Source organism: Gorilla gorilla, chromosome 21, assembly GCF_029281585.2.
Source record: "Gorilla gorilla gorilla isolate KB3781 chromosome 21, NHGRI_mGorGor1-v2.1_pri, whole genome shotgun sequence".
NCBI classification, from domain to species: Eukaryota; Metazoa; Chordata; class Mammalia; order Primates; family Hominidae; genus Gorilla; species Gorilla gorilla.
This window is the reverse complement of record NC_073245.2, coordinates 43,605,601-43,631,665: the sequence shown is the minus strand read 5'-3', so window position 1 is coordinate 43,631,665 and position 26,065 is coordinate 43,605,601. Positions and strand designations below refer to the sequence as shown.

Sequence of the window (26,065 nt, the reverse complement as noted above, 5' to 3'; positions counted from 1 at the left end):
GACTACAGGCGCCTGGCTAATTTTTGTATTTTTAGTAGAGACGGGGTTTCACCATGTTGGCCAGGCTGGTCTCGAACTCCTGACCTTGTGATCTCCCCGTCTTCGCCTCCCAAAGTGCTGGGATTACAGGTGTGAGCCACCACACCTGGCCTGTTTAATTTAGTTTTTAAGATTTAAATATCTTTTAAACATTTATAGGCAAAAAATATATTTTAAAACAGAACATAATCATGGAGAACAATATTGTCACCAAACATGACAAGACAGTTAATATAATAACAGCACTGAAGAGCTCTTGCAAATCAGCAAGTACCCAACAACACCCCAATAGAAATGTCCAGATATCTGACTAAATAATTCAAAAGGAAGAAACAAAGAGACAAATACATGTGTTGCATAAATGTTCTTACTATTTATCAGAGAAGTGCAAAGTAATTTTTAAGTTAAATATTTCTTGATATGTATTTATTATGCATTAATTAATTCCTTTGTGGGTCTCACAGGCCAAATGGCTTTAATTGACCTGTCCCTTTACTGGCATTGGTACTGGCCAGTTTCCCCACACTCTCATCTTGTGCTTTGCTGAGACATCTGCTACACACTGTCCTTTCGCCTGGATGACCTCATATAAATTCCCTCCTGTTCTAATTCACTGCCCACAGCCCTGCTGATAAAAGCAAAGCTCATCTCTGCCCTGCTGCAGGGAACCCTATTTCCTTCCCCTGCAGCTCAGCCACCTCCTCCTCTCAGGTCTGCCAGCCATGAAACTTCTTTACCTGTTTCTTGCCATCCTTCTGGCCATAGAAGAACCAGTGATATCAGGTAACGTGAGCCTCTCTTGGGGGTCTGGGTTCCTGGTCATGGGCTTCCCATCTTTCCCTTCCCTCTCACTGTGGGCATCATCTGAAGCCTTTTCTTCTCTCCTGCAGCTTCGGGAGGTTTGCCCAGGATCATCTCAAGTTAATATCTCTCTCTGATTCTTTTTTGCCAGAGTGGTGGGATGATAGATGTTTGGAGCATCTGGCGCTTGAGGGCCAGGGTGGTATCCTGGTGGGAGCTTGGGAGAGGTTTGAGGGGCAAAGCGTGGGTGCGGGTTGGGGACTTGTTGAGGACTTCGGGAGACTAGAGTGGAGGTTGGGGTGAGTTGTGATGTGGAGGAAAAACCTTGGGATTGGAGTGATAGAAGGAATATTAGGATGAGCTGGAGGTGAGGAGCTGGGCTTCCCTGATGGTTTAGGGCAGAGTTGGAGACAGGATGGGATTTGGGGTTGAGTGGAGCTGGTGTTGGGGATTAGGCTGGGGCTTGGGCTGAGGCTGGGAGTCGGTGCTGGATGCGGCAGGGTGATTGGGTTCATCTTGGTGATGGCATACTGCTGGGAATTGAGGTTAGTGACTTGATTAGATTAGGGTTAGATTAGATTAGATTAGGGTTTGGCTTGGAGTTGGGGCTTGGGGGCATTGAGTTGAGTAAGGCTGGGAGTTCTAATTAAGGTAGGCCTGAATGAGTTTGAGTTTGAATTGGGTTAATATAGGGTCAAGGAAGATTGCAGATTGGGATGCGGCTGGAGCTGAGGCTTGTTGGGCTTATGTTAAATAGGGTCAGGCTATTGATAAGAAACAGGGTCTGTGTAATGTGAGTGAATCCTCTTTGTTCCCTAATATTACAGGTGATCATGTCCTTTTCCCTTCATCCCTAGCTCTGCTAGGTGGGACATTAATTAGCTTCAGTTGTTTCCAAAGTAAGGAGTAGGAAGTTGGGGGATAGGAAGACAGAAGGGTAAGAAGTCCAAAAAAGGCTCTCCCAAAAACTTCGGAGTTCTCAGTTGGAACCATTGTCTCAGTTCTCTTCCCTCTCAAGGTCTCTTCTCTCTTTTCCTGGGACTGGGTCTGGCATTACTCACTCAGCTGGCTTTCTTCTCTTCTTCCCTGTCCTCCTGTTCCTCCTCTGCCTTGTCTTTTCTCTCCGCTTGAGGGATACTAACATCTGCTTAATTGTTGTTCATATGCCCCAAAGTAGAGTGTTGGATGGATGGACACTGCCGGTTGTTGTGCAAAGATGGTGAAGACAGCATCATACGCTGCCGAAATCGTAAACGGTGCTGTGTTCCTAGTCGTTATTTAACAATCCAACCAGTAACAATTCATGGAATCCTTGGCTGGACCACTCCTCAGATGTCCACAACAGCTCCAAAAACGAAGACAAATATAACTAATAGATAGAAATGACTTTGTTTCAGGTTGCTTAGGGTCCACATTTCATTAAAACTCACAAATTTGTTTCTGGTGTCTGTCAATCATAAGGAATGATACTTCAAATGGATTGAGGGTGGGGGGATGGCAGGGGGAGGTGAAGAGCTAGTCGAGAGAAGTCACTAGGGCTGGGTCATAGCGATGGTGTGATCATTACAGTCTTGAAGATGATTCCCCATCTACCAGCTGCAGGAGAGGCTATTGAGTCAGGAGTGGACTGGGGAGAACATGGTGGGAGCTGAGAGATTTAAAGGCATAGCAGATGCCTAAAGAGTGGGAGAATCCTTAGGCTGGGAGAGTTGGTCCATCTTGAGAGTGAATGGGCTGAGTGTGGATGGGGCTGAATATAACCCAAATCCTTGGGGTTCTAGAGAAACCAGCTGATGCTTTCTAGTGCTCAAGAGGCCCAGCCCCAGGGGTTAGAAGGTGTCTAAGTACTAAAAAAAGATAAAGCACATGATTTGCTTATTTATATATGAATTTGTTCATTATTCATTTTTTCCATTCTTTCACCGATTCATTCATTCATATTCACTTCAGCTCTGCCACTTACTACTGGCAGACTCTGCATATAAACCTCTCAGAACTTCATCTTCCTCCTCTGTAAATTAGAGTAATAGTAGAATCTATTTCAGGATTGCAGTAAGGATGAAATGACATAATAATGCAAAGGTAAGCACTCAACAAATGTCATCACCTATTGTTCATTGATTTATTCAAGGATTTATGAAATATGAACTGTGTGCCTTCCAACTGTGTTAGACTCTGAGGGAGACAGAAGCCTGTCTCATTTGAATTGGTACTTCAGCTGGGGACAAGACTCACTCGTGGGGAACATTTAAGAATCCTGTTTGGGAATCTAGAGAATCTGGGTGTCTTCCCAGACTTTATTCTCAAGTCCTATTCTCTGGGCCCCATTTAACCAACACAGTTAGTTGTTCACCCTGAACTGCGTCCTCTGCAGTGAGGCCAGGGACCAAGAGTGCTTGGTAAAGCGTGGTTCATGGCATAGAGACAGACAGAAGGAGTTCATTATCATCCAGGAAGACTATTTGCTCTCAGCTCAATATTTCTGCCCTTAGACTCTGGAAAGAGGGGCCCCTCCTTTGGCTAAGTCCCTCCTCATGGGGTGAGGAGTTGCTGGGAGCAAGGGGAATATGCCCTCGAGGAGCCTCTGCCTGCCCTCCTCCCTTTCTGGGTCATGCTTTGAGTAGCTGGGTCCTGGGATTGCCTGCCCAGAGAAACCTTGTGCCTGCTTCAAGGAGCTGCAGGGGCCTTTCCTCAAGGTCCCTCCCTGGAGGGTGGGGCCCACTGGGTGCCGACCCCTAGGCAGGAGAAGCATCAAGGGATGCTCTTGTTTGCAGGGTCTGTGGGCAGAGCTAGGGATGGGTGAGAAGAGAGGTGAGCTGTGGGCTGGGCAGGCTTCCCTCGGAATGCCATGTTCCTGCATGGAGTTCTGAGGAATCAGAGAATTATAAATTCAAACCTGACCTTTCAGGTCATTATGAAGGGCTATCTTGTAAATGAGGATAGATATATTTTATGCATTCTTTTTATTAGCTTGATTAAAACATTTAAGTATGCAGACAAAGGACATGACACAGTAGCCTTCATTTGCCTTCTTGCCTCAGGACCTGCAAATGTTAGGGTTGTGCATGGTATTGGATCCTGCTCTGGCTGATAATCCATTTCTTTTAAAAAATTATTTTAAATTCACAAATAATAATTGCACATATTTATGGTGTACAGTGTGATAGTTCAATAAACGTATAGAAAGTGTAACCATCAACTCAGGGTAATTAGCATATCCATCACCTCAAACATTTATCATTTCTTTGTATTGGGAACATGCAAAGTCCTCTTTCTAGCTAACTGAAAATACACAATAGGCTGGGTGCGGTGGCTCACCCCCGTAATCCCAGCACTTTGGGAGGCCGAGGCAGGTGGATCACCACGAGGTCAGGAGTTTGAGACCAGCCTGATCAACATGGTGAAACCCTGTCTCTACTAAATATAAAAATGGAACCAGGCATGGTGGCTGTAATCCCAGCTACTTGGGAGGCTGAGGCAGGAGAATCACTTGAACCTGGGAGGCGGAGGTTGCAGTGAGCTGAGTTTGCACCATTGCACTCCAGCCTGAGCAATAGAGCAAGACGCTGTCTCAAAAAAAAAAAAAAAAAAAAAAGAAAAAGAAAAAGAAAAAGAAAATACGCAATAAATGATTGTTAACTATAGTCACCCTACAGAGCTATGGAACACTAGAACTTATTCCTCCTATCTAGCTGTGATTTTATATCCGTTTAACCAGCCTCTTCCTATTCTCCCTTCCCGCTTACCCTTCCCAGTCTCTGATAAACTCTATTTTACTCTCTACTTCAATGAAATCCACATTTTTAAGCTTCCACATATGAGTAAGAACAAGTAATATTTATCTTTCTGTATCTGGTTTATTTCACTTAACATCATGCTCATCTATGTTGCCACAAATGACAGAACTTCATGCTTTTTTTGTGGCCGAATAGTATTCCATAGTGTTTATGCAAACTTTCTTTATCCGTTCATCTGTTGATGCATACTTAGGTTCACAACCTATTTTTCAGCCCACTTCAGAGGCAGGAGCTGCATAATCTTTTCACAGTTTTGCTGCGTCTCTGGGAGCTGGGACACTCAGGCTGCCCATGAGAGCTACCTGTGCCCCGAGGCCCGGGGTGAGAACATCAAAAATGGTTCCTCACTGGTCTCCCTGCCCCCAGGTTTTCTCTGCATTAATCTCTATTATTAGAGGGATTCTTGGTAGGAAACTTCTCTATGTCATTCTCCTGCTTAGATTTCTTCCTTTGCTCATCACCACCCGGGGTCCAGACATTCAAAGCCCTCATGTGGTGACCCGGTTTCACCTCCCACGACTGTCCCTCACAGACCTTCTCTTCAGCCACTGCAACCCTCTCGCCATCCTCTCCTGCCCCCCACATTGCGTTTGTTCATGGCTCCCTCCAGCTGGTCCCCAACACTCAGCTCACCTCTGTGATGAACGCCTTCTCATCCTTCATAGCTCAGTTGATGCTCCCACCCATGAAAGTCTTCACATAAACTCTGTCTCACTATCTGTCTCTCTTTTTTTTTTTGAGACAGGGTCTTGCTTGGTTGCCTAGGATGGAGTGCAGTAGTGCGATCATGGCTCACTGTAGCCTAACCCTCCCAGGCTCAAGCAATCCTCCCACCTCAGCCTCCTGAGTAGCTGGGACTACACGTGTGCGCTACCATGCCTGGCTAATTTTTCTATTTGTTTTTTTAGAGGCAGGGTCTTACTATGTTGCCCAGTCTGCTCTCAAACTCCTGGGCTCAATTGATCCACCTGCCTCAGCATCCCAAAGTGCTGGGATTACAGTCATGAGCCACCACACCCAGCCCTGTGTGATTATTTCTTAATAATTATAATAGCTATAATAATAGTTCTCATTGACCCTTGCTATGTGTCATTCCATTCTTACAACAATCCTCTTATTATCCCTATCTTACTTATTAGGAAACTGAGGTCCAGAGAGGTGACATAATTAGCCCAAGTCACGCAGTATTAAGATAGAGCAGGGAATCAAACTGTGTTTTTTTGTTTTTCTTTTGTCTTCTGTTATTTGTCTTGTTTCTTTGATACAAAGTAGGTACTAAACTGTCACTGAGTAATGGCAGACATTGGATTATCACTTGATTTGGGCATTCTACGAGAAAGGAACAATTCTCAGGGAATCCTAAAATGAGGCCTGAGTAGAGATCTGGAGTAGAAAAAGGATTTTTCAGTTGAGAAAACAGTGAGGCTTGAGGTGATATCATTCCTTGCCTCTTTTAGACTTTCTTCACTCTCCATCTAGCAGAATAATAGTCTTGTCTAGCAATTTGTTAATTTGTATTCCTGGGGTCTAAGGCAGAAATGTTTGTTAATTGTATTGTGGATTCACATTCATTCTGATTAAGGTGAGAGCAGTAGCTTATTTTTTTCAGTTTTCTTTTCTTTTCTTTTTGAAATTTACAATAACATTGTCTAAATTCAGTTGGGATTGTGTCTTCTGGTGTCTATATTTTACAAAAATAGAAGGCAGAGAGAATTGACTCAGGTTAGGTTGAAAACAAAAAGAAAAGAATGATAATGATCATTACTGTTCTTACCACTCACATGAAGTGACATGGAAACAGTGGAAAAACTGTTTCTGAACATTAGAAAAAATGTTTAAAAATTTGTGTTAAAAGTCTACATTTCACGTATTTAGGGAGGATAATGTCAGAATGGAGGGATCTCAGCTGATCCTAATTAGCACACTTGCAGACTAGAGGACACTTTTTCCAAATTCCAATTTTCAAATTGCAGATATCTGCTTAAACTTAATGTTTTATACTGTGGTTGTGACTCACCTCTCATCCGCTATGATTTGATTTCCCATACCATATCTATTATTCCTTCACTTTGATTCTCAGATCTTCATATAAGAACTCTTTTCTTTCTTCTTATAGTTTACTTTTTTGTTTTCGGTGAATTTTTTTATCTTAAAAGTTGTTTTATTTTTATTTTTTGTGATACATAGTAGGTGTATATATTTACAGGGCAGATGAAATAGTTTGATACAGGAATTTAGTGTATACTGATCACATCAGGGTAAATGGGGTATCCATTACCTCAAGCACTTATCTCTTCTTTGTATTACATAAAATCCAATTATACTCTTTTAGTTATTTTAAAGTGTACGATAAATTATTGTGAACTGCAGTCATCCTGTTATGCTATCAAATACCAGATCTTATTCATTCTATGGAATTATATTTTTAAACCCTTGTAATTTACTCTTAAGAAGCTCCTGTTGGTGATCAAGTCTCTCAGTGGGTTTACTTTTGAAAATATCTAAATGTATCCTTATCTATTGTATTAGTCCATTTTCATACTGCTATGAAGAAATACCCAAGACTGGGTAATTTATGAAGAAAAAGAGGTTTAATGATTCACAGTTTCCCGTGGCTGGGAGGTCTCACAGTCATGGCAGAAGGCAGAGAAGCAAAGGCACATTTTACATGATGGCAGGCAAAAGAGTGTGTGCGGGAGAACTGCCCTTTATAAAACCATCAGATCTTGTTGGACTTTATTTATTTATTTATTATTTATTTATTTATTTATTTATTTATTTATTTATTTTTGAGACAGAATCTTGCTCTGTCGCCCAGGCTGCAGTGCAGTGGTGGGATCTCGGCTCACTTCAAGCTCCGCCTCCCGGGTTCACGCCACTCTCCTGTCTCAGCCTCCCTAGTAGCTGGGACTACAGGCGCCTGCCACCATGCCAGGCTAATCTTTGTATTTTTAGTCGAGACGGGGTTTCACCGTGTTAGCCAGGATGGTCTCGATCTCCTGACCTCTTGATCTGCCCGCCTCGGCCTCCCAAAGTGCTAGGATTACAGGTGTGAGCCACCACACCCGGCCTTTTTTTTTTTTTTTTAGACAGAGTCTTGTTCTGTTGCCCAGGCTGGAGTGCAGTGGCACGGTCTTGGCTCACTGTAGCCAGGCTCAAGCGATTCTCCTGCCTCAGCCTCCCAAGTAGCTGGGATTATAGATGTACACCACTATGCCTGGCTAATTTTTGTATTTTTTAGTAGAGACAAGGTTTCACCATGTTGGCCAGGCTTGTTCGAACTCCTTGGCCTCGAGTCCCGTCCACCTCGGCCTCCCAAAGTGCTAGGATTACAGGCATGAGCCACCGCGCCTGGCCAGATCTCGTGAGACTTATTCACTATCACAAGAACAGCACAGGAAAAACCTACTCCCATGATTCAATTATCTCCCACCGGGTCCCTCCCATGGTATGTGGGGATTATGGGAGCTACAATTTAAGACGAGATTTGAGTGGGGCCACAGCCAAACCATATCATCGGTTAAGAAAATTTTAGCTACGTACACAGTTCTAGCTTGAACTTTTCCCTCAGCACTCAACATTTCTTTCTCTGTTTACTGGCTCTTTAAAGGCTATGGAGAATTTGATGTCCCTTTTCTAGGTTATCACTTTTTCTCCAAACTGAGTTCTGATTGGCGTCACAAACTGTCACTCTTAAGAAGTTATGACACGTATTATGTTATTGTGTAATTATTTGAATTATTGTCCCCTTTCCATCAATCCCCCAAACACACACATATTAGGTGGAAATCCTTAGGGGCTGAGATGATGTTTTATTTACATCTGCATGCCTGATGTTAAGCCCAGTGCTGGGCACGAATGCGATTTAGTGAGTGTTTCTTGAATATGAATAATGAATTCACAAGTGAAAGCATGAGTGGATCTGGTGGGGGCACAAACGGCTGACTCCAGGTTCCAGGAATCTGGGTGGAGAACCTTCTGGACTGGAGGGAGCAGAGGACCACTGTGTTAGGTCTACGTGGTTCTGGCTGGCAGGGTTAGCAAGGATGCAGAGGAGTTTCTGGGTCTTGCTCAAATGATAATTTAAAACAACAATAATAATTAACGTCCATTTAGTTCTTACTATGTGTCAGTCCCTTATTGCCTTCTATGTATTCAGCCACTAATCCTCAAAATTCTAGGGGTTAGATATTTTTCCAGTCTATACTATACATATGAGAAAAAGGGTAGAACAGAGAGGTGCAGAAACTTGCCCCAGGATACACAGCAAGTAAAATGGGAACTGGGATTGGTCACCTAGGGATTCTTGTTTTTTAGATTTTGTTTTTTTAATCTCTCTATAGCCCCTTAGGTTATTTATTGATATTTTTACTTTTTATTTTGAAATAATTGTAGATTCACAGGAAGTTACAAGAGAGAGGTCCTGTGTACTCTTCACCCAGATTTCTCCAATGCTTAGATTTTATATAACTGTAATACAATATGAAAACCAGGAAACTGATATTGGTCCAATATATGTGTATACTTCTATGCCATTTCATCATGTGTAGATGTAACCACCATCATGACCAAGCTGCAGAACTGTTCCATCACCACGAAGATCTGTCACCTGTTGCTCCTTTAAAGTCATACCAGCCCTCCTCCCTGTCCCCACCCACTATCACTATGCTTAACCCTTGGCAACCACTAATCTGTTTTCCCATCTCTATAGCTTTGTCACTTGACATTGCTGTGTAAATAGAATCATATGTGAGAGTTTGTGATTGGCTATTTCTTTTTTGGCTCAGCATTATGCTCTTTTTTTTTTTGAGATAGGGTCTGGCTCTGTCGCCCAGGCTGGAGTGCAGTGGTGTGATCTTAGCTCACTGTAACCTCTGCCTCCTGGGCTCAAGTGATCCTCCCACCTCAGCCTCCCCAGTAGCTGGAACTACAAATGCATGCCACCACATGCGGCTAATTTTTTAGTTTTTGTAGAGATGGGTTTTGCCATGTCACCCAGGCTGGTCTCGAACTCCTGAGCTCAAGTGATCTTCCCGCCTTGGCCTCACAAAGTGCCGGGATTACAGGCGTGAGCACTGTGCCAAGCTAAGCAGCATTATGCTCTTGAGATCCATCCACACTATGTGTATCAATAATTCGTTCCTTTTAGTTCTGAGTATTTCTAGCCATTGCATTAATGCAAGAAAAGGAAATGAAAGGCATGCAGATTAGACAGGAAGGAATAAAATGGTGTCTATTTGAAGATGTCATAATGGTTTATGTAGAAAATCCTAAGAAATCTACAAACAAAACAAAACAAAAAGCAAAGGCAAAATACCTAAAACTAATAAGTAGGTTCAGTAAGGTCCCAGGATACAAGGTAAACATACACAAATCAATTGTATTTCTATATAATAGCAATGAACATGTGCACTCTGAAATTAAAAATATAATACCATTCAAAGTCACTCCAAGAAAATAAAACACTTAAGTGTACATCTAACGAACTATGTACAGAAATTGTATGCTGAAAACTATAGAATATTGATAAAAGAAATAAGAGCTAAATAAATGAAGAGACACACCATCTTCCTATCTTGTAAGACTCAAATAACAGATGTTAATTCTCCTCAAATTGACATAGGCATTTATGTCAAAATCCCAGCAAGATTTTTTGTAGATATAGACCAGATTATTCTGTCTATACCCTGCCTGAAGAGAAATCTGCAAAAGAATAAGAATAGCTAAAACAAATTTGAAAAAGGATAAAGTTGGAAGAATTATTTTACCAGATTTTAAGACTTATTATATAGTAATAGTAATTGAGATTGTGTGGTCTTGGTACATCAATCAGGTACATCAATGAGAAACAGGTACATCAATCAATGGAACAGAATAGGGAACTCAGAAATAGCCTCATAGAAGTACAGCCAACTGATTTTTGACAGAGATGCAAAAGCAATTCATTGGAAGAAAGGTCCTTTTCGACACGTGATGCTGGAGCAATTGAACATCTACAGGCGAAAAAAAAAAAAAAATCTAAACCTAGACCTAAACCTCACACCTTTCACAAATATTTACTTAAAATGGATCATAACAGCCAGGCATGGTGGCTCACACCTGTAATCCCAGTGAATCAGGATGCTGAGGCGGGAGGATCACTTGAGCCCAGGAATTCCAGACCAGCCTGGGCAACATAGCAAGATCCCATCTCTACAAAAATAAAATAAATTAGCTGAGTGTGGTGACTGTGCCTCTAGTTCCCAGCTACTCGAGAGGCTAAGGTGGGAAGATCGCTTGAGTCCAGGAGTTTGAGGTTATAGTGAGCTATGATTGTGCCACTGCACTCCAGCCCAGGCAAGATAGCAAGACCCCGTCTCTAAAGAAAATTATTTTTAAAGGATTATATATTTAAATATAAAATGTAAAACTATAAAATTTCTAGAAGAAAGCATGGGAAAAAACATTCAGACCGTGTGTTTGGTGAAGAGGTCTTAGATACAAAAGAACAACCTAGAAAAGAAGAGAATCAATAAATTGGACTTACTCAAAATTTTAAACTTTCACTCTGTGAAACACCCTGTGAAGAGGATGGTTGAAAAGACAAATTACAACAGGGCAAGATTATTTTCAAACCATATATCTGACAAAGAACTTGTATCTGGAACATAGAAACAACTCTTAAGACTCAACAGTATTTGCTGGGCATGGTGGCTCACGCCTGTAATCCCAGCACTTTGGGAGGCTGAGGCGGGCAGATCATGAGGTCAGGAGATCGAGGCCATCCTGGCTAACATGGTGAAACCCCGTCTCTACTAAAAATACAAGAAATTAGCTGGGCGTGGTGGCAGGTGACTGTAGTCCCAGCTGCTGGGGAGGCTGAGGCAGGAGAATGGTGTGAACCCGGGATGCAGAGCTTGCAGTGAGCTGAGATAGTGCCACTGCACTCCAGCCTGGGTGACAGAGACAGAGACTCCATCTCACCAAAAAAAAAAAAAAAAAAAAAAAATTAGTTGGGTGTGGTGGCATGCACCTGTAATCCCAGCTACTCAGGAGACTGAGACAGGAGAATTGCTTGAACCTGGGAGGCAGAGGTTGCAATGAGCAGAGATCACACCACTGCACTCCAGCCTGGCGACAAAGCGAGACTTCTTCCACACACACACAAAAAGACTCAACAGTAATAAACAACTCAATTAGAAATGGACAAAAGATACGAAAAGACATTTCACTGAAGAGGATATAGAGATAGCAAATAAGCATTTGAAAAGATGTTCAACATCATTAGCCATTAGGGAAATGCATATTAAGACTAGAATGAGATACTACTACGTACTTACTAGAACAGCTAAAATTAAAAATAGTGATTTTCCAAACTTTTTCTTAGTTTAGGCCCACTCAACCTCCATTATTTTGTCTTTTAATGCCTTCCAACAAATTAAAAAAATGTGTCCAGGCTGGGTGCAGTGGACTTTGGGAGGCTGAGGTGGGTGGATCACTTGAGGTCAGGAGTTTGAGACCAGCCTGGCCAACATGGTGAAACCCCATCTCTACTGAAAATACAAAAATTATCTGGGCGTGATGGCGTGCACTGTAATCCTAGCTACATGGGAGGCTGAGGCATGAGAATCACTTGAACCTGGGAGGCGGAGGTTGCAGTGAGCCAAGATTGCGCCACTGCACTCCAGCCTAAGCAACAGAGCAAGACTCGTCTAAAAAAAAAAAAAAAGTGTCCACTTTTCATCTGCCAGGTATTTGTTCCAAATTACCTATTTTATTATTGCTAGAAGCAACAGTATACAAAAATCTTTATTTAGTCCATTGTATTTTTAAATGTTCCTGTCATTTTATTGAAAATTTCACCTATTATCAGGTTGATCCTCTTCAATTTATAAACGATAGGGATTTTCAAAAACATTTCCTTTTGGGGAGAAGTTGTTAAATAAAGAAACACATGGTCTTAAAGAAAAAAATCCCCAACTCCTAATAGACCTGGAAACAACCAAAATGGCCCTCAGCAGACACATGGTTAAATAGACTGTACTACATTTATACTGTGGAATATTACTCAGAAGTAAAAGGAATGAACTATAGATACACACAACTTGGGTGGCTCTAAGTTCTGTTGACTGTCTTTTTTTTCATTAAAGTTAAGATTTTCCTGGTTCTCAGTACAATGAGTAATTTTTGCTGGAACGTGGATGTTTTTGATATTAGTTATGAGATGCTGGATCATATTTCAATGATCTTTGTTGGCTTGTCTCCTCTGATACAGCTCTGGTGAGGACAGTGGGGTGCTGCCTGGATACTGCCAGGTGGGTGGAAGTCCAGGTGTATTTCCTCTGGTACTGCCTTGGTTGGGATGGGGAGGGATGTTCTGTTCCCCGTGTGGCCTCCAAGTCACATCTCAGGGAATGGTGGCCCTGTTACTACTGTGTGGTGGTGAAAGTCTTGACTCTGCACTAGGCCCTCTCTGTCACCACCCCATCAGGGAAGTGGAGGGAGGGATGCCTTCTTACCACCAGATTGGGGAAGTCGAGGCTTCCCACATGATTCCTATTGACACTGCATGGTGGTGATGGGCCTTGTGACCATCCAGCAGTGATAATAGTCCCCGCTCCCCACTTGGGTTCCACTCTGGGAGGTTACACCTCCTTACAGCATGGAGAGGGCAGAAGTCGAGGCTCTCCACGTAGCCTTCTTTGGTGGATGTATGAATGGGAGTGTAGTTTTGTCTTTGGTTTTTCCTGGAGCAGAGTGGTTATTGTCTAAATTGTTCTTTTTTGCTAGGTTGACCTTTCCTGGTTCTTTGGCTAGAGAGAGGAGACTTTTCTTGGGACTCTATGTCTGCACTCGTTTGTGTTTCCAGGTTGTCAGTCTCTCCAGCACAAGTCTGGAATCGATGAGGCAAAAAGAAAACCCAGGGAATTCATGGCTGTGTCCTTCCTTAGGTCCTGAGGTCCCTGCCTTGTTCTTCTTTACTTTACCTTTCAGAGTGTACACACACACACACATATACACACACAGACCCAGGGTTTTAAACCGAACTTGGCAGGACAAATAGAGAAAAAGACATTGACTCTCTTTTTCTGGAAGTCGAAATCACTATTGTCCTTTAGGTTTTCTCCCCGCTCCCCCCTTAGGTTTTTATGATGCTTCCTGACTTATCAGATTTATGTCACTCCTAGGTGAATTAACTATTTGTATTTTTTTTCCTTTGCCAGGCAAACGCCACATACTTCGATGCATGGGTAACAGTGGAATTTGTAGGGCCTCTTGCAAAAAGAATGAACAGCCCTACCTCTATTGCAGAAATTATCAGTCCTGCTGCCTCCAGTCCTACATGAGGATAAGCATTTCTGGCAAAGAGGAAGATACCGACTGGTCTTATGAGAAGCAGTGGCCAAGACTACCTTGAGTGCTGGTGATTACCATTCTCAAGCTCCTTGGGCACAGAGACCTGCTGTCAACCCCCCTCATTAAAATTCATGTGCCTGCTACCCTTGTCTGTCTTTGGTCCACTGGAAATCATAGTGAGAGACTGGGCTTTGCATGGTGACAATGTCTGTCTCATTCTGGATGAGCCCCATGAGAAAGAAGGCTGGAAAACTGGGGAAACAATTACAGAGAAGCTAGACAAGCCGGTGAGGAAGGGGGAAGAATGAATCGAATGAGGGAGGGTCGAAGGCTTTAGGCAGATTTATGACTTAATCTGTGCCATGTAGAACTCAGGGAGGGTCTTTAACCAGTGGGATGGATACATAGGGCAGTAGGTAGAGATCTTGTAGACAACTTTGGCCTAGTTCATGAAAAAACGTTATAACCAACAGAGCTGCTGTAATGTGGAATAAGCTGTGTTGGTTTCAAGCTGTGAGGCTGAAGGGCCTGTTTGGTGGTTATTGCAGAAGGTCTTTGAATATTGGATGCTGTTGTTGTTGATAGTTAAGGTCCTCTAATTCTTCAAAACCTAAGAGGCTTATGCCCCCAATGACAACTAACACCAGCTTTTTAATATAAAATTCTAATTTTACTTTTTGTGTCTTACCTCCCACTAGCAGTTCTAAATTCTGTCAAAAGTAGAGTAGTATTTAACCCATTATCTTTCTCTTCTTCTCTGATTCTCCTCAACTCATTACAGTTTGCCTTTGTGCTTATTTGCTATTGAACTGGCTCTGGCCAAGGTCACCAGTGGACCTCCTTTTTTTTTTTTCATCATAATATCCCTTCTTATATGTATCAAAACTCATACCGAACAATGAGTTCTGGGTTGCAAAAGAGGATTTATTTTTTGCACCTGTCTATAAATCTTTGTCCACAAGTTAAACAAAAATATAAACAAGTGTAGCTGGACCTCTGTTTTGAAAGTTTCAGAATGTTCCTCAACTTGTATCTCAATCTGCCTCTAGGCAGCATTTCCACTATAGGTTATTCCCCCCTTGAAAACCTTAACTGCCTAGGGTTCTGTGATTTCACTCTTTGTTTTCTTCCTAACTTTCAGGCTCCCCCTTCTCCATCATCTTTTGGGGTTCCTCTTCTGTTATTTGTCTCATTGTATTCTTCTGGGGTTACTCTTCTCTTCTGAGAATAAAAACTCTCCACATTCCTAGGAAAAGGCTGACAGTCCTATGGTCATGATAATAAGTACATACCTTGAACTGTTTTAAACTTTTTTCATTGATCAACGACAACTTGCTTCAGTGAACACACTTCTGAAAGCTCATTGTCAGTGACAGCCTTATGCTTTGATTATGCCAATCAGCTTTGAATTCATTTCAGTGTGCACACTTCTAAATTGTCATTAACCAATTCCCACCTCTGTAACCAACACAACTCCCTCAAAATGTGTTCCCCAAATGCTGTGTAAGTTCAACACTTCACTCTGGTGAAGGAGCTTATGATGGACCAGCATGGCTCTCCTGTTCTTAAGAAAGCAATCATTTCAGCATTTTGGTTTTAGACACTGAGTGATAGTTTCATCCTTTGACAATGATCTTTTTTTCTCCTTCCTCTGGTGCTGCCACCCATCCCAACAACAAGGTTTATGATCTGGACAAAAGTGTTGGTTCTGGACCTCTGTTTCAGGAAGAATACTGGTTGAGGAACCCAGGCTGATCCTCCCACTGAAAACAGTGAAAAAAACTTACTTAAAATATACAACAAAACTTTTAAAGCATCTTTAACCTTGCAAGAAAGTAAGGCCAAGAATATCAAAACCGGCTGGGCGCGGTGGCTCACACCTGTAATCCCAGCACTTTGGGAGGCCAAGGCGGGTGGATCACGAGGTCAGGAGTTCGAGACCAGCCTGACCAACATGGTGAAACCCTGTTTCTACTAAAAATACCAAAATTAGCCAGGCATGGTAGCGTGCACTGGTAATCCCAGCTACTCAGGAGGCTGAGGCAGTAGAATCGCTTGAACCTGGGAGGCGGAGGTTGCTGTGAGCCGAGATCGCGCCATTGCCCTCTAGCCTGGGCGACAGAGGGAGACTCTGTCTCAAAAAATAAAAATAAATAAAAAAAGAAAAAAAGAAAGAAAAAAAAGAATATTAAAACCAAGTGCAAGTGGGCACTCTTTCAAAGGCAGTAAGTGACGCTAGCTTTTGTCACAAAGGTACTTGCTGAATCAGGTGAACTTGAGTTTTGGTTTCCATGGCTTTGGCCAAGGTGGGGGTAAGCAGGGGAGAGAAGGCAGTGACTAGGGTCTGAAAAAAATATGCGAGTCTAATAGGAGATCCCTATATAAATCTCAGTCCTTAAAGTGTTACGTATGCTGTGTAAAAATAAAGCAGATACATACAACATTCCTTTTCCTTCACCAGAGGTTTTCAAGGAAAATTGCCTGATTATGAACCTAAGTATTCAGTAAATAGAAAAAAAATCTTCACTGAGAATTTATAACCTCAAGGTAGATCTCATAAAGTCTCTCAGCCTGAATTCACAGTACATGGGTCGTATGAAAAAAAAAATCAAGTTTAAAGTTGTCCCAGACTAGTAGTGCCAAAAAGACAGAAGAAAACAAAGGAGTAGACCTTTAACTCAGGACTCAACTAGTTTACTCAACTAAACTTCTGAAGAAAATAAACAGACCAGAGCCCCAAATCACAAAACACACAAGGAAATAAGGCACCATGAATTAAGGTCAGCAGAAATCACAGTCTAGAGATTCAGACTTTCAAAGACTTCAAATTTCAGAATTATCAGGAATAACAAGTTTAAAAAAATAATGAGACAGAAATTTCCCGTCATGAATTGGGTATTATCTAACCCCTTGAATAATACAATTAGACCTGTGAAGAAGAATTCCAATGTTAGTTGAAAGTAATATGTTCAAAATTGGAACTTAGCAGGTCTGGCAAGCATAAACTGCAGAAGCAGGTGGTTCAGATGCCTATGGCACCCATTCCTGCTTTATTGCCTCTTCTTCATCACACACTAATGGTATCATGAGGGGTTCCTATGGTTAGTTAATAAAGAAGGAAAAAGCAAGGCCAGGTTTGTGGAATGGTCTGCATGACATGCTAGCACCAGACAGAAGTGCTGCATTACAGCCTGATATGGCAGTGGCCCAAAAGACAGTGGTTAAGGGAAATCCTTCCAGTAGAAGGAAGGCTTGGTATGGACCTATAGTAATTCATGAACGCTGGTAATAGATTGGCTGGTTGTTTAGGTACTTGGAAAGAGCAAGATTGGAAAATTTGTAAAATGAAGTCTGTTGTAGAGTTATGTGGATGGGATAGGATGTGAAGTTTTTTTTTTTTTTTTTTTTGCTATCAGAGGGAGACAAGTAAAGCTCTCAGTAATCAGGTAGATAAATGATCCATCCTTTCACCCACAATTGGGGGTCCATGATTACCCTTGGATTTCCATGTGTGATCAAGCCTTGGTCAAAAAGATGGGTCTACAGAGCCATAAAAGCTTTTCAACAGCTTCTATTTCAACCCCAAAGCCACTGGGGCAAAAAGGAGTCTTCATAGCTCACACCTGGGGCTGCCAATTTCCTACAGTGAGAGATAAAACCTGGCTCCAAGGCCATAGTTAGTAGGAGAATGAATGCTTTCACCTGAAGAGTCTCCTGTTCTAGAAAAAAAGCTTTTAGTGTCGTAGTAGCTACTCTCACAGATGCAAAGATTTAGAATTTTGATCATGACCACTTATGCTGCCATGAAGACAGCTGTTGAGAAGACAGAAAGATACATGAAAAAATTGTTGTTGGAATAGCTAACTAAGCTATTGAAGTTGTGCATAGGTCACTAGCAAACAAGAAATACTAAAAATAGGTTATAACTTGTTGCGGAAATAATTTGACATTTCAAGAAGAGCGCTGAAGAGTTTATCATTGGAAATAGTGAAAATTTTAGACTTCTTTACACAGCTGTTTCTATTAATAGAATTACATATTGGTGGGGGGGTGGGAGGGTCACTGTGGTGTTTTCAGTGCTTTATCTGTATGTGACTTAGTTTATCACTCTGAGGACAGGGGTGAGTGATAGCCGAGAGGAAGTCATGAGCTATGGTGAACATTTGGAAGAGAGGTCTCAGTTCCCCTTCCTGCCTCAGACTCTTCAATCATATCTTTCTTGCTGCTTACTTCAAAGTAGTCTGTCGTGAACCTTACTGTTAAAATATCATCAATAATTCCTGGTGTTGAGTCACTCAAGGGTGTGGGAGATGTCGTAGGAACTCGCCTGTGGTCTTCATTGGATGGAACGCAGCAAGCTCGAAGATTTTTGCATGTATCTTTCACTGCTTCTCCATCTTTGCATTGTTTCCTGCAGTGCCCTGATCTGTTCCAGCATTTTTTTTCACCACTATAGGCTGAATAATAAAAGGAAAGACCATTGATTTTGGGTTACTGATGCTCTCAATTTCACTAGCATGACTGTATATCTCGCATCCTATATCCACACTGTGGATCATAATTAGATGACAGCTGCAAGACTCCCACCTCAGGTCTGGTAAATACTCAACCTCCCATTTGTCAATTTTTAACTATTCTGAAAGTGGGATGAATCTTACTATCAATGAAAAGAAACTTTAGTCACGAGGAATTGGGGCCACTTATAATGAAGCTACCTGTGCCCTGTGAGTAAAGGTAACTGAGTAAAGAAAGTACATCTTTTTTTTTAGATGGAGTCTCACTCTGTCACCAGGCTGGAGTGCAGTGGCATGATCTCAGCTCACTGCAACCTCCGCCTCCCTGGTTCAAGCGATTCTCTTGCCTCAGCCTCCTGAGTAGCTGGGACTACAGGCATGCGCCACCACACCCAGCTAATTTTTGTATTTTTAGTCAGATGGGGTTTCATCATGTTGGTCAGGATGGTCTCGATCTCTTGACCTCATGATCCACCCACTTCGGCCTCCCAAAGTGCTGGGATTACAGATGTGAGCCACAGCACCCAGCCAGAAAGTACATCTTGTTGCTACTTCAACAAGTGTGATTAAGTTATTTGCATTGGTCATATCCCATTCTACTGCAAAGTATACATTCACATGAGTATATAAAATATATCTGTGTAGTGTATGTTTATTGCAGCACAGTTCGCAACTGCAAAGGTATGGAATCAACCTAAGTGCCTATCAACTGATGAGCGAATAAAGAAAATGTGGTATATATACACCATGGATTACTACTCATCCATAAAAAGGAACAAAATAATGTCTTTTGCAGCAACTTGGATGGAACTGGAGGCCATTATTTTAAGTGAAGTAACTCAGGAATTGAAAAACAAATACCACATGTTCTCACTTATAAGTGGGAGCTAAGCTATGGGTACACAAGGGCGTACAGAGTGGTATAATGGACATTGGAGACTCAGAAGGGGGAAGAGTAAGAGGAGGAGGAGGGATGAAAAACTACCTATTGGGTATAATGTACACTACTCCAGTGATGGGTGCACTAAAATCTTAGACTTCACCACTATACAATTCATCCACGTAACCAAAATCCACTTGTACCCCTAAAGCTATTGAAATTAAAAAAATAAAAAATTATAAACCAAAGTATAAAATAAGCGTATGTCCAAAAATACAAAAATTAGCCAGGCGTGGTGGCACATGCCTATTGTCACAGCTACTCAGGAGGCTGAGACAGGAGAAACACTTGAACCTGGGAGACGGAGGCTGCAGTGAGTTGAGATCGTGCCACTGCACTTCAGCCTGGGCAACAGAGCGAGACTGTCTCAAAAAAGAAAAAAAAGAAAAAGAAAAAAAGTAGATAATAAGAGAGGAAAGTAAAACATACTTTATGTGGGATACATACTATAAGCATTATGAAAATACAAAAAAAAGATAAGTATTATGGAGAGAAACGAAGCAGGGAAGGGGTTTAGGAAGTGTGTGATTAGAAGGGAAATAGTGAAAGACCTCCCTTGAGGTTTGAGAAGGAAGAGAGAGGGCGAACTACGAGACTAACTGGGGGCAGAGTATATATCAGGCAGAGGAAGCAGCAAGTGCAAAGGCTTAGAGGCAGGACCTGTCTCAAAGGTTCTGAAAAACAATAAGGTAGTTATGGTGAGTATAGAGTAAGTTAAGTGGAGAGTAACTGGAGAAAATATAATGGGAGTTGAGATCACATAGAATCTTGCAGGTCTTTGAAAGAAAGCCATTCAGAACTTTTGATCACAGGATGATGAGAGAAATGCAGATTAAAACAACAGCACGAGGGAGGCTGAGGCGAGTGGATCATTTGAGGTCCGGAGTTTGAAACTAGCCTGGCCAATGTGCTGAAACCCCATCTCTACTGAAAATACAAAAAGTAGCCAGGCTTGGTTGTGCGTGCCTGTAATTCCAGCTACTCGGGAGGCTGAGGCAGGGGAATCACTTGAACCCCCGAGGCAGAGGTTGCAGCAAGCTGAGATCGCGCCATTGCACACCAGCCTGGGCAACAGAGCGAGACTCTGTTTCAAAACACAAACAAATACAAAAAAACAACCGCAACAGTAAGAGGTTATTTTATACTCATCAGCTGGGTGTTTGAAGGATTATGGTGATAGAAAAACCCTTGTGTATTTTCGGTGAGAGGGTAGGGAGATATCTCTGTTCCTATAAATGTCACTGATTTCTATTCTTCTTCCCCAAATGTAGGGGCTTTTTAAGATAAAGCATCAAGACTTTATGCTTCTTTCATTATCTCAACTCTTTGCTCCAAGAGGATGGCTCCAATTTATCGCTCTTACCACTCAGACTTGAAACCCCAGATCATGTAATATTTCCTTCACTTCCCATATGCTGAGTTTTTATAACTTGTGGATTGCATGTACAAAATCTTTCACATCTGTCTCTTTCCTAGTCTCAATATCTCCACTAGAACTCAAAGCAGACACAATTGCTTTCAAAGTGATGACACAGAATTATTCCTGTTTGTGTCTGGAATTGTAACTGAAGAATTACTAAAAACCCCCAGAGTTGGCAATTTCTGCTGGCAGTGTCCTTTAAGATACACAACTTCTGATTACTGACTTCTGGTTACCCAGAATCCCTTGGGGTAGGAACACAAGCATAGGAAGAGCCAGCAGCAGGAGTTTCATGGTCCCTGGGAAACAGGAGAGGTTCCCCTGTTTCCCTACCCTGAACGCCAGGGTAGACCCAGGCGTTCAGAACGCTGTGTGCAGTGGGAGTCTGAACAAGAGTTATTGGCCGCTCTGCAATGAGGGCAGAGGAATAGAGGAATTAATGGAACAAATATATATTTTTAATTTTGTTGCCCACCCCCACCAGACTTACATTTAACTTGGTTATTTGCCCTCTAGGAATCTATCCTATTTAAAGCCCGTGTCCATATATGTAAATATATTAATGTTTGTACAAGCATATTCGTTGATGTCTTGTTAAAAAATTAAGAAATGTCTCAAATGGCTATATATGACTTTATATGGCTTATCCTACAGCAGAACTATACAACTTTACAAACAATAAGGCAGATCTTTAGATGGTGACATGGAAAGATGGCCACAAAATAATAAGTGAAAGAAGAGTGCTGCATAGGGCCGGGTGCGGTGGCTCATGCCTGTAATCCCAGCACTTTGGGAGACGGAGGCGGATGGATTACCCGAGGTCAAGAGTTTGAGACCAGCCTGGCCAACATGGTGAAACCCCATCTCTACTAAAAATACAAAAATTAGTCGGACTTGATGGTGCACGCCTGTAATCCCAGCTGCTTGGGAGGCTAAGGCAGGAGAATTGCTTGAACCCAGGAGGCAGAGGTTGCAGTGAGCTGAGATTGTGCCACTGCACTCCAGCCTGGGCGACAGATGGAGATTCCATCTTCAAAAAAAAAAAAAAAACAAGAGTGCTGCATAGCCATGCAGGGAGTGTGCTTACTTCATTATAAAACAGAAATATTTAGATTCATTTTTATGTAAATTCGATCATACATTGAAATGCACCTTGAAAAACATAAAGGAGAAACAGGCTGTCTTCACCAGTGATTTCAAAGTTCTGGTCATGCCTTTAGATATACTTAAGAAAGCAGTGATTATGAAAAGCTTAGATTTTCACTGTAGAAGGAAGAAGAAAACCAGTTCTGTCTTCCGTGTAACAGCTCTACCAGTATTTTCTGACTTGTTCACCAAATTCTAGAATATTAGAAAACAAAAAGAACCTCATTATAGCTATAGCAGGACTTTTAGGGCCAAGAAAACATAGCAAAGTGGGCTGCAGGAATCATTTTCAAAAGCTGGCACAATCTGGAAAGAGAACAGATGTGAGCCTAGCTTTCCTCTAGTTTCTTAGGCGGCAACTTGGAATATAGAACCAAGGACAAATCTGGATGGTGGGACTGCCCCTGTCTGTGGAGGATAACTTGCTCTACTCCCAGGTTTTACCCTAGCCAGGAGCATAGTCCCAGTGTGGGAGCTGTGGAGCTGCCCATGTTGGGGAGTACCATGACACATTGGAATTTTCATGAGCCAGAACCCACTATACCTCTATTTTTGTATCTTCCCTGACCTCTGATTACCTGGGATCACTTGGGGTAGGAGCACAAGCATAGGAAGAGCCAGCAGCAGGAGTTTCATGGTCCTTGGGAAGCAGGAGGTGGTAGATCCAGGAGTTCAGAATACTGTGTGCAGTGTGAGTCTGAACAAGAGTTTTATTGGCCTCTCTGCAGTGGGGGCAGAGGGATGGGCACAGAACCAGCCGGATATCTAAGAGCTTATCCATGCATAACATCAGTCTAGTGTGTGGCACATAAGCTGAGCATTTGATCCAGGCACTGGGAGGGCATGCAGAGGGTTACAAGTCACAGGTTTTGAGGAGGTATTTGGAGCAATGGAGAGGGAAGATTCACACTGGGACATCTTCCCTAGCTTTCCCCGATCTCTCATTAGGGCTCAGCCCTTCTTCACAGCCCCTCTCACTCTAGCATAAACCTGCTTTTGAATGGTCTACTTATCTGTGTGTCTCCCCGCACCAGCCTGTGAAATTCCTGAGAGTAGGGAATGTGTCTTTCATTTTTGAGCCCCCAAGGCACGAAGCATGCTGTCAGTGAAGGTTTGTGGAAATAAACGATAATGAACACATGTCAATCTATAAGCCAAATCCCTCTCTTACATATGTGCCCAACAGGGAAAATGACTTGCCCAAGAAGTCACCTGCTGCAGAAGTTTGAGGGAGATCATTTATAAGACTCAAAGGGGGATGCTACCCAATGTCATTAAAAAAAAAATTCCCTAGCTGGGTGTGGTGGTGGGTGCCTGTAATCCAAACTACTCAGGAGGCTGAGTCAGGAGAATCGCTTAAACCCAGGAGGTGGAAGTTGCAGTGAGCTGAGTTCGCACCACTGCACTCCAGCCTGGGCAACAGAGTGAGACTCTGTCTCAAAAAAAAAAAAAAAAATCCCTGCTGAAGACAGATCTACAATAATTTGGGATGTTACCTTTGACAACGGCACCATGAGGGTCATCAGAGGTCTGGGAGCTGTCCATGAAGACCCCAACATTTAGACTTGCCTTTGGGATGTGGAACCTCGATGTCACCCCCAGAGTCAGCCTAGGTCCTGCATTGCTTTAGTTGCATTTTCATCGTGTTTCAACTTTTGCTCCCTCTTGTTTACTTGGCTCTAAAAGTCTCTGTAAAGCTTTAGAGGAGGTTGCCGATTTTTCTCTTCTGGAATTGATAACTTTCACTGTGAGAATAATTGATGGGAATTAGCAGGGTTGCCATGTGATTGAGGAGACTTCTCTTCTGGATGGAACCATGTGGAAAGCGTAGCATGGTGGTGGGCTATTTTCAAATTAATTTTGTTTTATGTTTTTATTTTTTTGAGACAGGATCTCACTCTGTAGCCCAGGCTAGGGTGCAGTGGTGCGATCACAGCTCATTGCAGCCTCAAGCTCCTGAGCTCAAGCAATCCTCCCACCTCAGCCTCTTGAGTAGCTGGGACTGCCCAGGTATTCACCACCATGCCTGAATATTTAAAAAAATTTTTTTGGGAGAGACAGGTCTTACTATGTTGCCCAGGCTAGTCTCAAACTCCTGGGTTCAAGTGGTCCTCCCTCCTTGGCCTCCAAAAGTGCTGGAATTACAGGCATGGGCCACTGCACCTGGCCTCCAAATTAATTTTAGATTAGTATGTTCTAACAGGCAGAACTCTCTTACTATGGAATGGTTTCCCAGAGAGGGAGGGGGTACTCTATAACTCATTTTTCAAGCAGGGTCTAAGTGATTAAATAGGATGGATTTCTATATAGAATAAAGAATGTCTTTTCTAGTTCCTTCTAAGCATACAAATCTATGTTCTTAATTTTATGAATTGTTTCTCTACATGTCCTGATAAGTGCAGAGATCCCTGACCCTTTCTAAACTGAAGAACTTGAGAAACACCTTTTTTCGCTCATGCTACAGAAAAGCAGGAAAATCTGGATTACCCCTAACCCAATTCACAGAGCCTGATCTCATATCTGAGATGGTGGTGGTGGTGGTGGTGGGAATGGAGAAGGGCTGTTAAAAAAAAAAAAAAAAAAAGGCCTGAAGCGGAAGGACTCATCACAGGGGAGAAGCTAGGTGGGTGTAGTCCATGGTGTCCCGCGAGTCCCTGGTCCACTGCCCACAGCCAGCCACTCTTGTCAAGGGATAAATGCAGTCCATATCCATTAAGAAATATACCTGAACTTTCCATTGCTGTTTACTTATTAGATTTTTATTATGCTGAAAGCTGTTTTCCTTCTTCTTCTTCTTTTTTAAGAGACAGCGTCTCACTCTGTCACCCAGGCTGGAGTGCAGTGGTGAGATCTCAGCTCACTGCAACCTCCGCCTCCCGGGTTTGAGCGATTCTCCTGCCTCAGCCTCCCAAGTAGCTGAGACTACAGGTGCACGCTACCATGCCCAGCTAATTTTTTTATTTTTAGTAAAGACGGGGTTTTGCCATGTTGACCAGGTTGGTCTCCAATTCCTGACCTCAAGTGATCCGCCCGCTTCAGCCTCCCTCATACTGTTGTTTTAATCTGCATTTCTCTTATCATCCTGTGATCAAAGGTTCTGAATGGCTTTCTTTCAAAGGCCTGCAAGACCCTATGTGATTTAAACTCCCATTATATTTTCTCCAAAGTGCTGGGATTACAGGCGTGAGCCACCATGTCCGGCCAAGTTCTTATTTTTTTTTAAACTGCTTTATTGAGATATAATTAACAAACAACAAACTTCCAGTGTTTAAAGTACGTAATTTGATAATTTTGGCACGTATATACTCATGAAACCTTCATCACAATCAAGAAACTGAACATTTCTACTACCCCCAAACATTCTTCATGTCCCTTAGGAATCCCTCCCTCCTGCCTCTCCTTGTCTTCTCCCTCCATCCCCAGAAGACCTCTGATCTATTTTGTAGATATAACTATACATTAGTTTGCATTCACCAGAATTTTATATAAGTGTAACCATAGAGTAGGTACTCTTTTTTTTTTTTATCTGGTTTCTATAAGTCACTGGCATTATTTGAGATTCAACCATGTAACATGTTTCACCAGTTTACTCCTTTTATTGCTGAGTAGTATTCCATTGTATGAGTAAATCACAGTTTATCCATTCGGACATTTGACTTGTTTCCAGTTTTGACTATCACAAATGAGGATGCTATGAACATTCATGTACAAGTCTTTGTATGCACATATGATTTTTGGTCTTGTGAGAAAAATACCTAGGAGTAGATTGGCTGGATTGCATGGCAGGCATGGTTTCCCAGAGAGATAGGGGGTATTCCATAACTTTAACATATTAGGAAACTCTTTAACATATTAGGAAGCGGTTTTCCAAAGTGGTTGTATCATTTTGCATTCTCAATGTATAAGGGTTTCAGTTCCTTCATATCCTCACCAGTTCTTGGTATAGTCAGTCTTTTTAATTTTAGTCATTCTAGTAGTTGTACAGTGGTATCTGTCCAAGGCTGTGGGGGGCCCACATCTTTTTTTTTTTTTTTTTTTTGATACGGAGTCTTGCTCTGTCGCCCCAGGATGG

General features: G+C 42.2%; 2 protein-coding genes and 1 non-coding gene across 4 annotated transcripts; 1 reads left to right on the top strand and 2 right to left on the bottom strand.

Moving 5' to 3' along the window:
- The first annotated feature begins 595 nt into the window (after window positions 1-595).
- DEFB119 (defensin beta 119) lies at window positions 596-14,116 on the top strand. 2 transcript variants are annotated; one of them, XM_004061943.4, is made up of 2 exons: window positions 596-822; window positions 13,841-14,116. In XM_004061943.4, exons 1-2 carry the CDS (start codon window positions 762-764, stop codon window positions 14,032-14,034), a joined length of 255 nt encoding a protein of 84 aa, XP_004061991.3. In that variant the 5' UTR covers window positions 596-761; the 3' UTR covers window positions 14,035-14,116. The 2 variants fall into 2 exon arrangements, with proteins under 2 accessions (XP_004061991.3, XP_018872375.1); XM_019016830.3 differs by lacking the exon at window positions 13,841-14,116 and adding an exon at window positions 2,015-2,277.
- Window positions 14,117-14,832: 716 nt separating this feature from the next.
- On the bottom strand, window positions 14,833-14,960 carry LOC115931775 (small nucleolar RNA SNORA40). The gene has a single exon (XR_004068228.1). It is a non-coding gene; the product is annotated as a small nucleolar RNA SNORA40 (small nucleolar RNA).
- A 2,401-nt stretch (window positions 14,961-17,361) lies between these two features.
- Window positions 17,362-22,679, bottom strand: DEFB118 (defensin beta 118). The gene is made up of 2 exons (XM_004061942.5): window positions 22,572-22,679; window positions 17,362-18,430 (listed from the first exon to the last, which is right to left on the bottom strand). The coding sequence occupies exons 1-2, from the start codon at window positions 22,627-22,629 to the stop codon at window positions 18,117-18,119; spliced, it is 372 nt and encodes a 123-aa protein (XP_004061990.1). The 5' UTR covers window positions 22,630-22,679; the 3' UTR covers window positions 17,362-18,116.
- Window positions 22,680-26,065: the final 3,386 nt, after the last annotated feature.

Bases quoted from the DNA above. Each gene is read 5' to 3' on its own strand.
- DEFB119 (XM_019016830.3), top strand. From the start codon at position 762: ATGAAACTTCTTTACCTGTTTCTTGCCATCCTTCTGGCCATAGAAGAA. The intron at 823-2,014 runs GTAACGTGAGCC...TATGCCCCAAAG, and splicing joins AGAAGAACCAGTGATATCAG to TAGAGTGTTGGATGGATGGA.
- DEFB118 (XM_004061942.5), bottom strand. From the start codon at position 22,629: ATGAAACTCCTGCTGCTGGCTCTTCCTATGCTTGTGCTCCTACCCCAA. The intron at 18,431-22,571 runs GTAATCAGAGGT...TTTATTATTCAG, and splicing joins CCTACCCCAAGTGATCCCAG to CCTATAGTGGTGAAAAAAAA.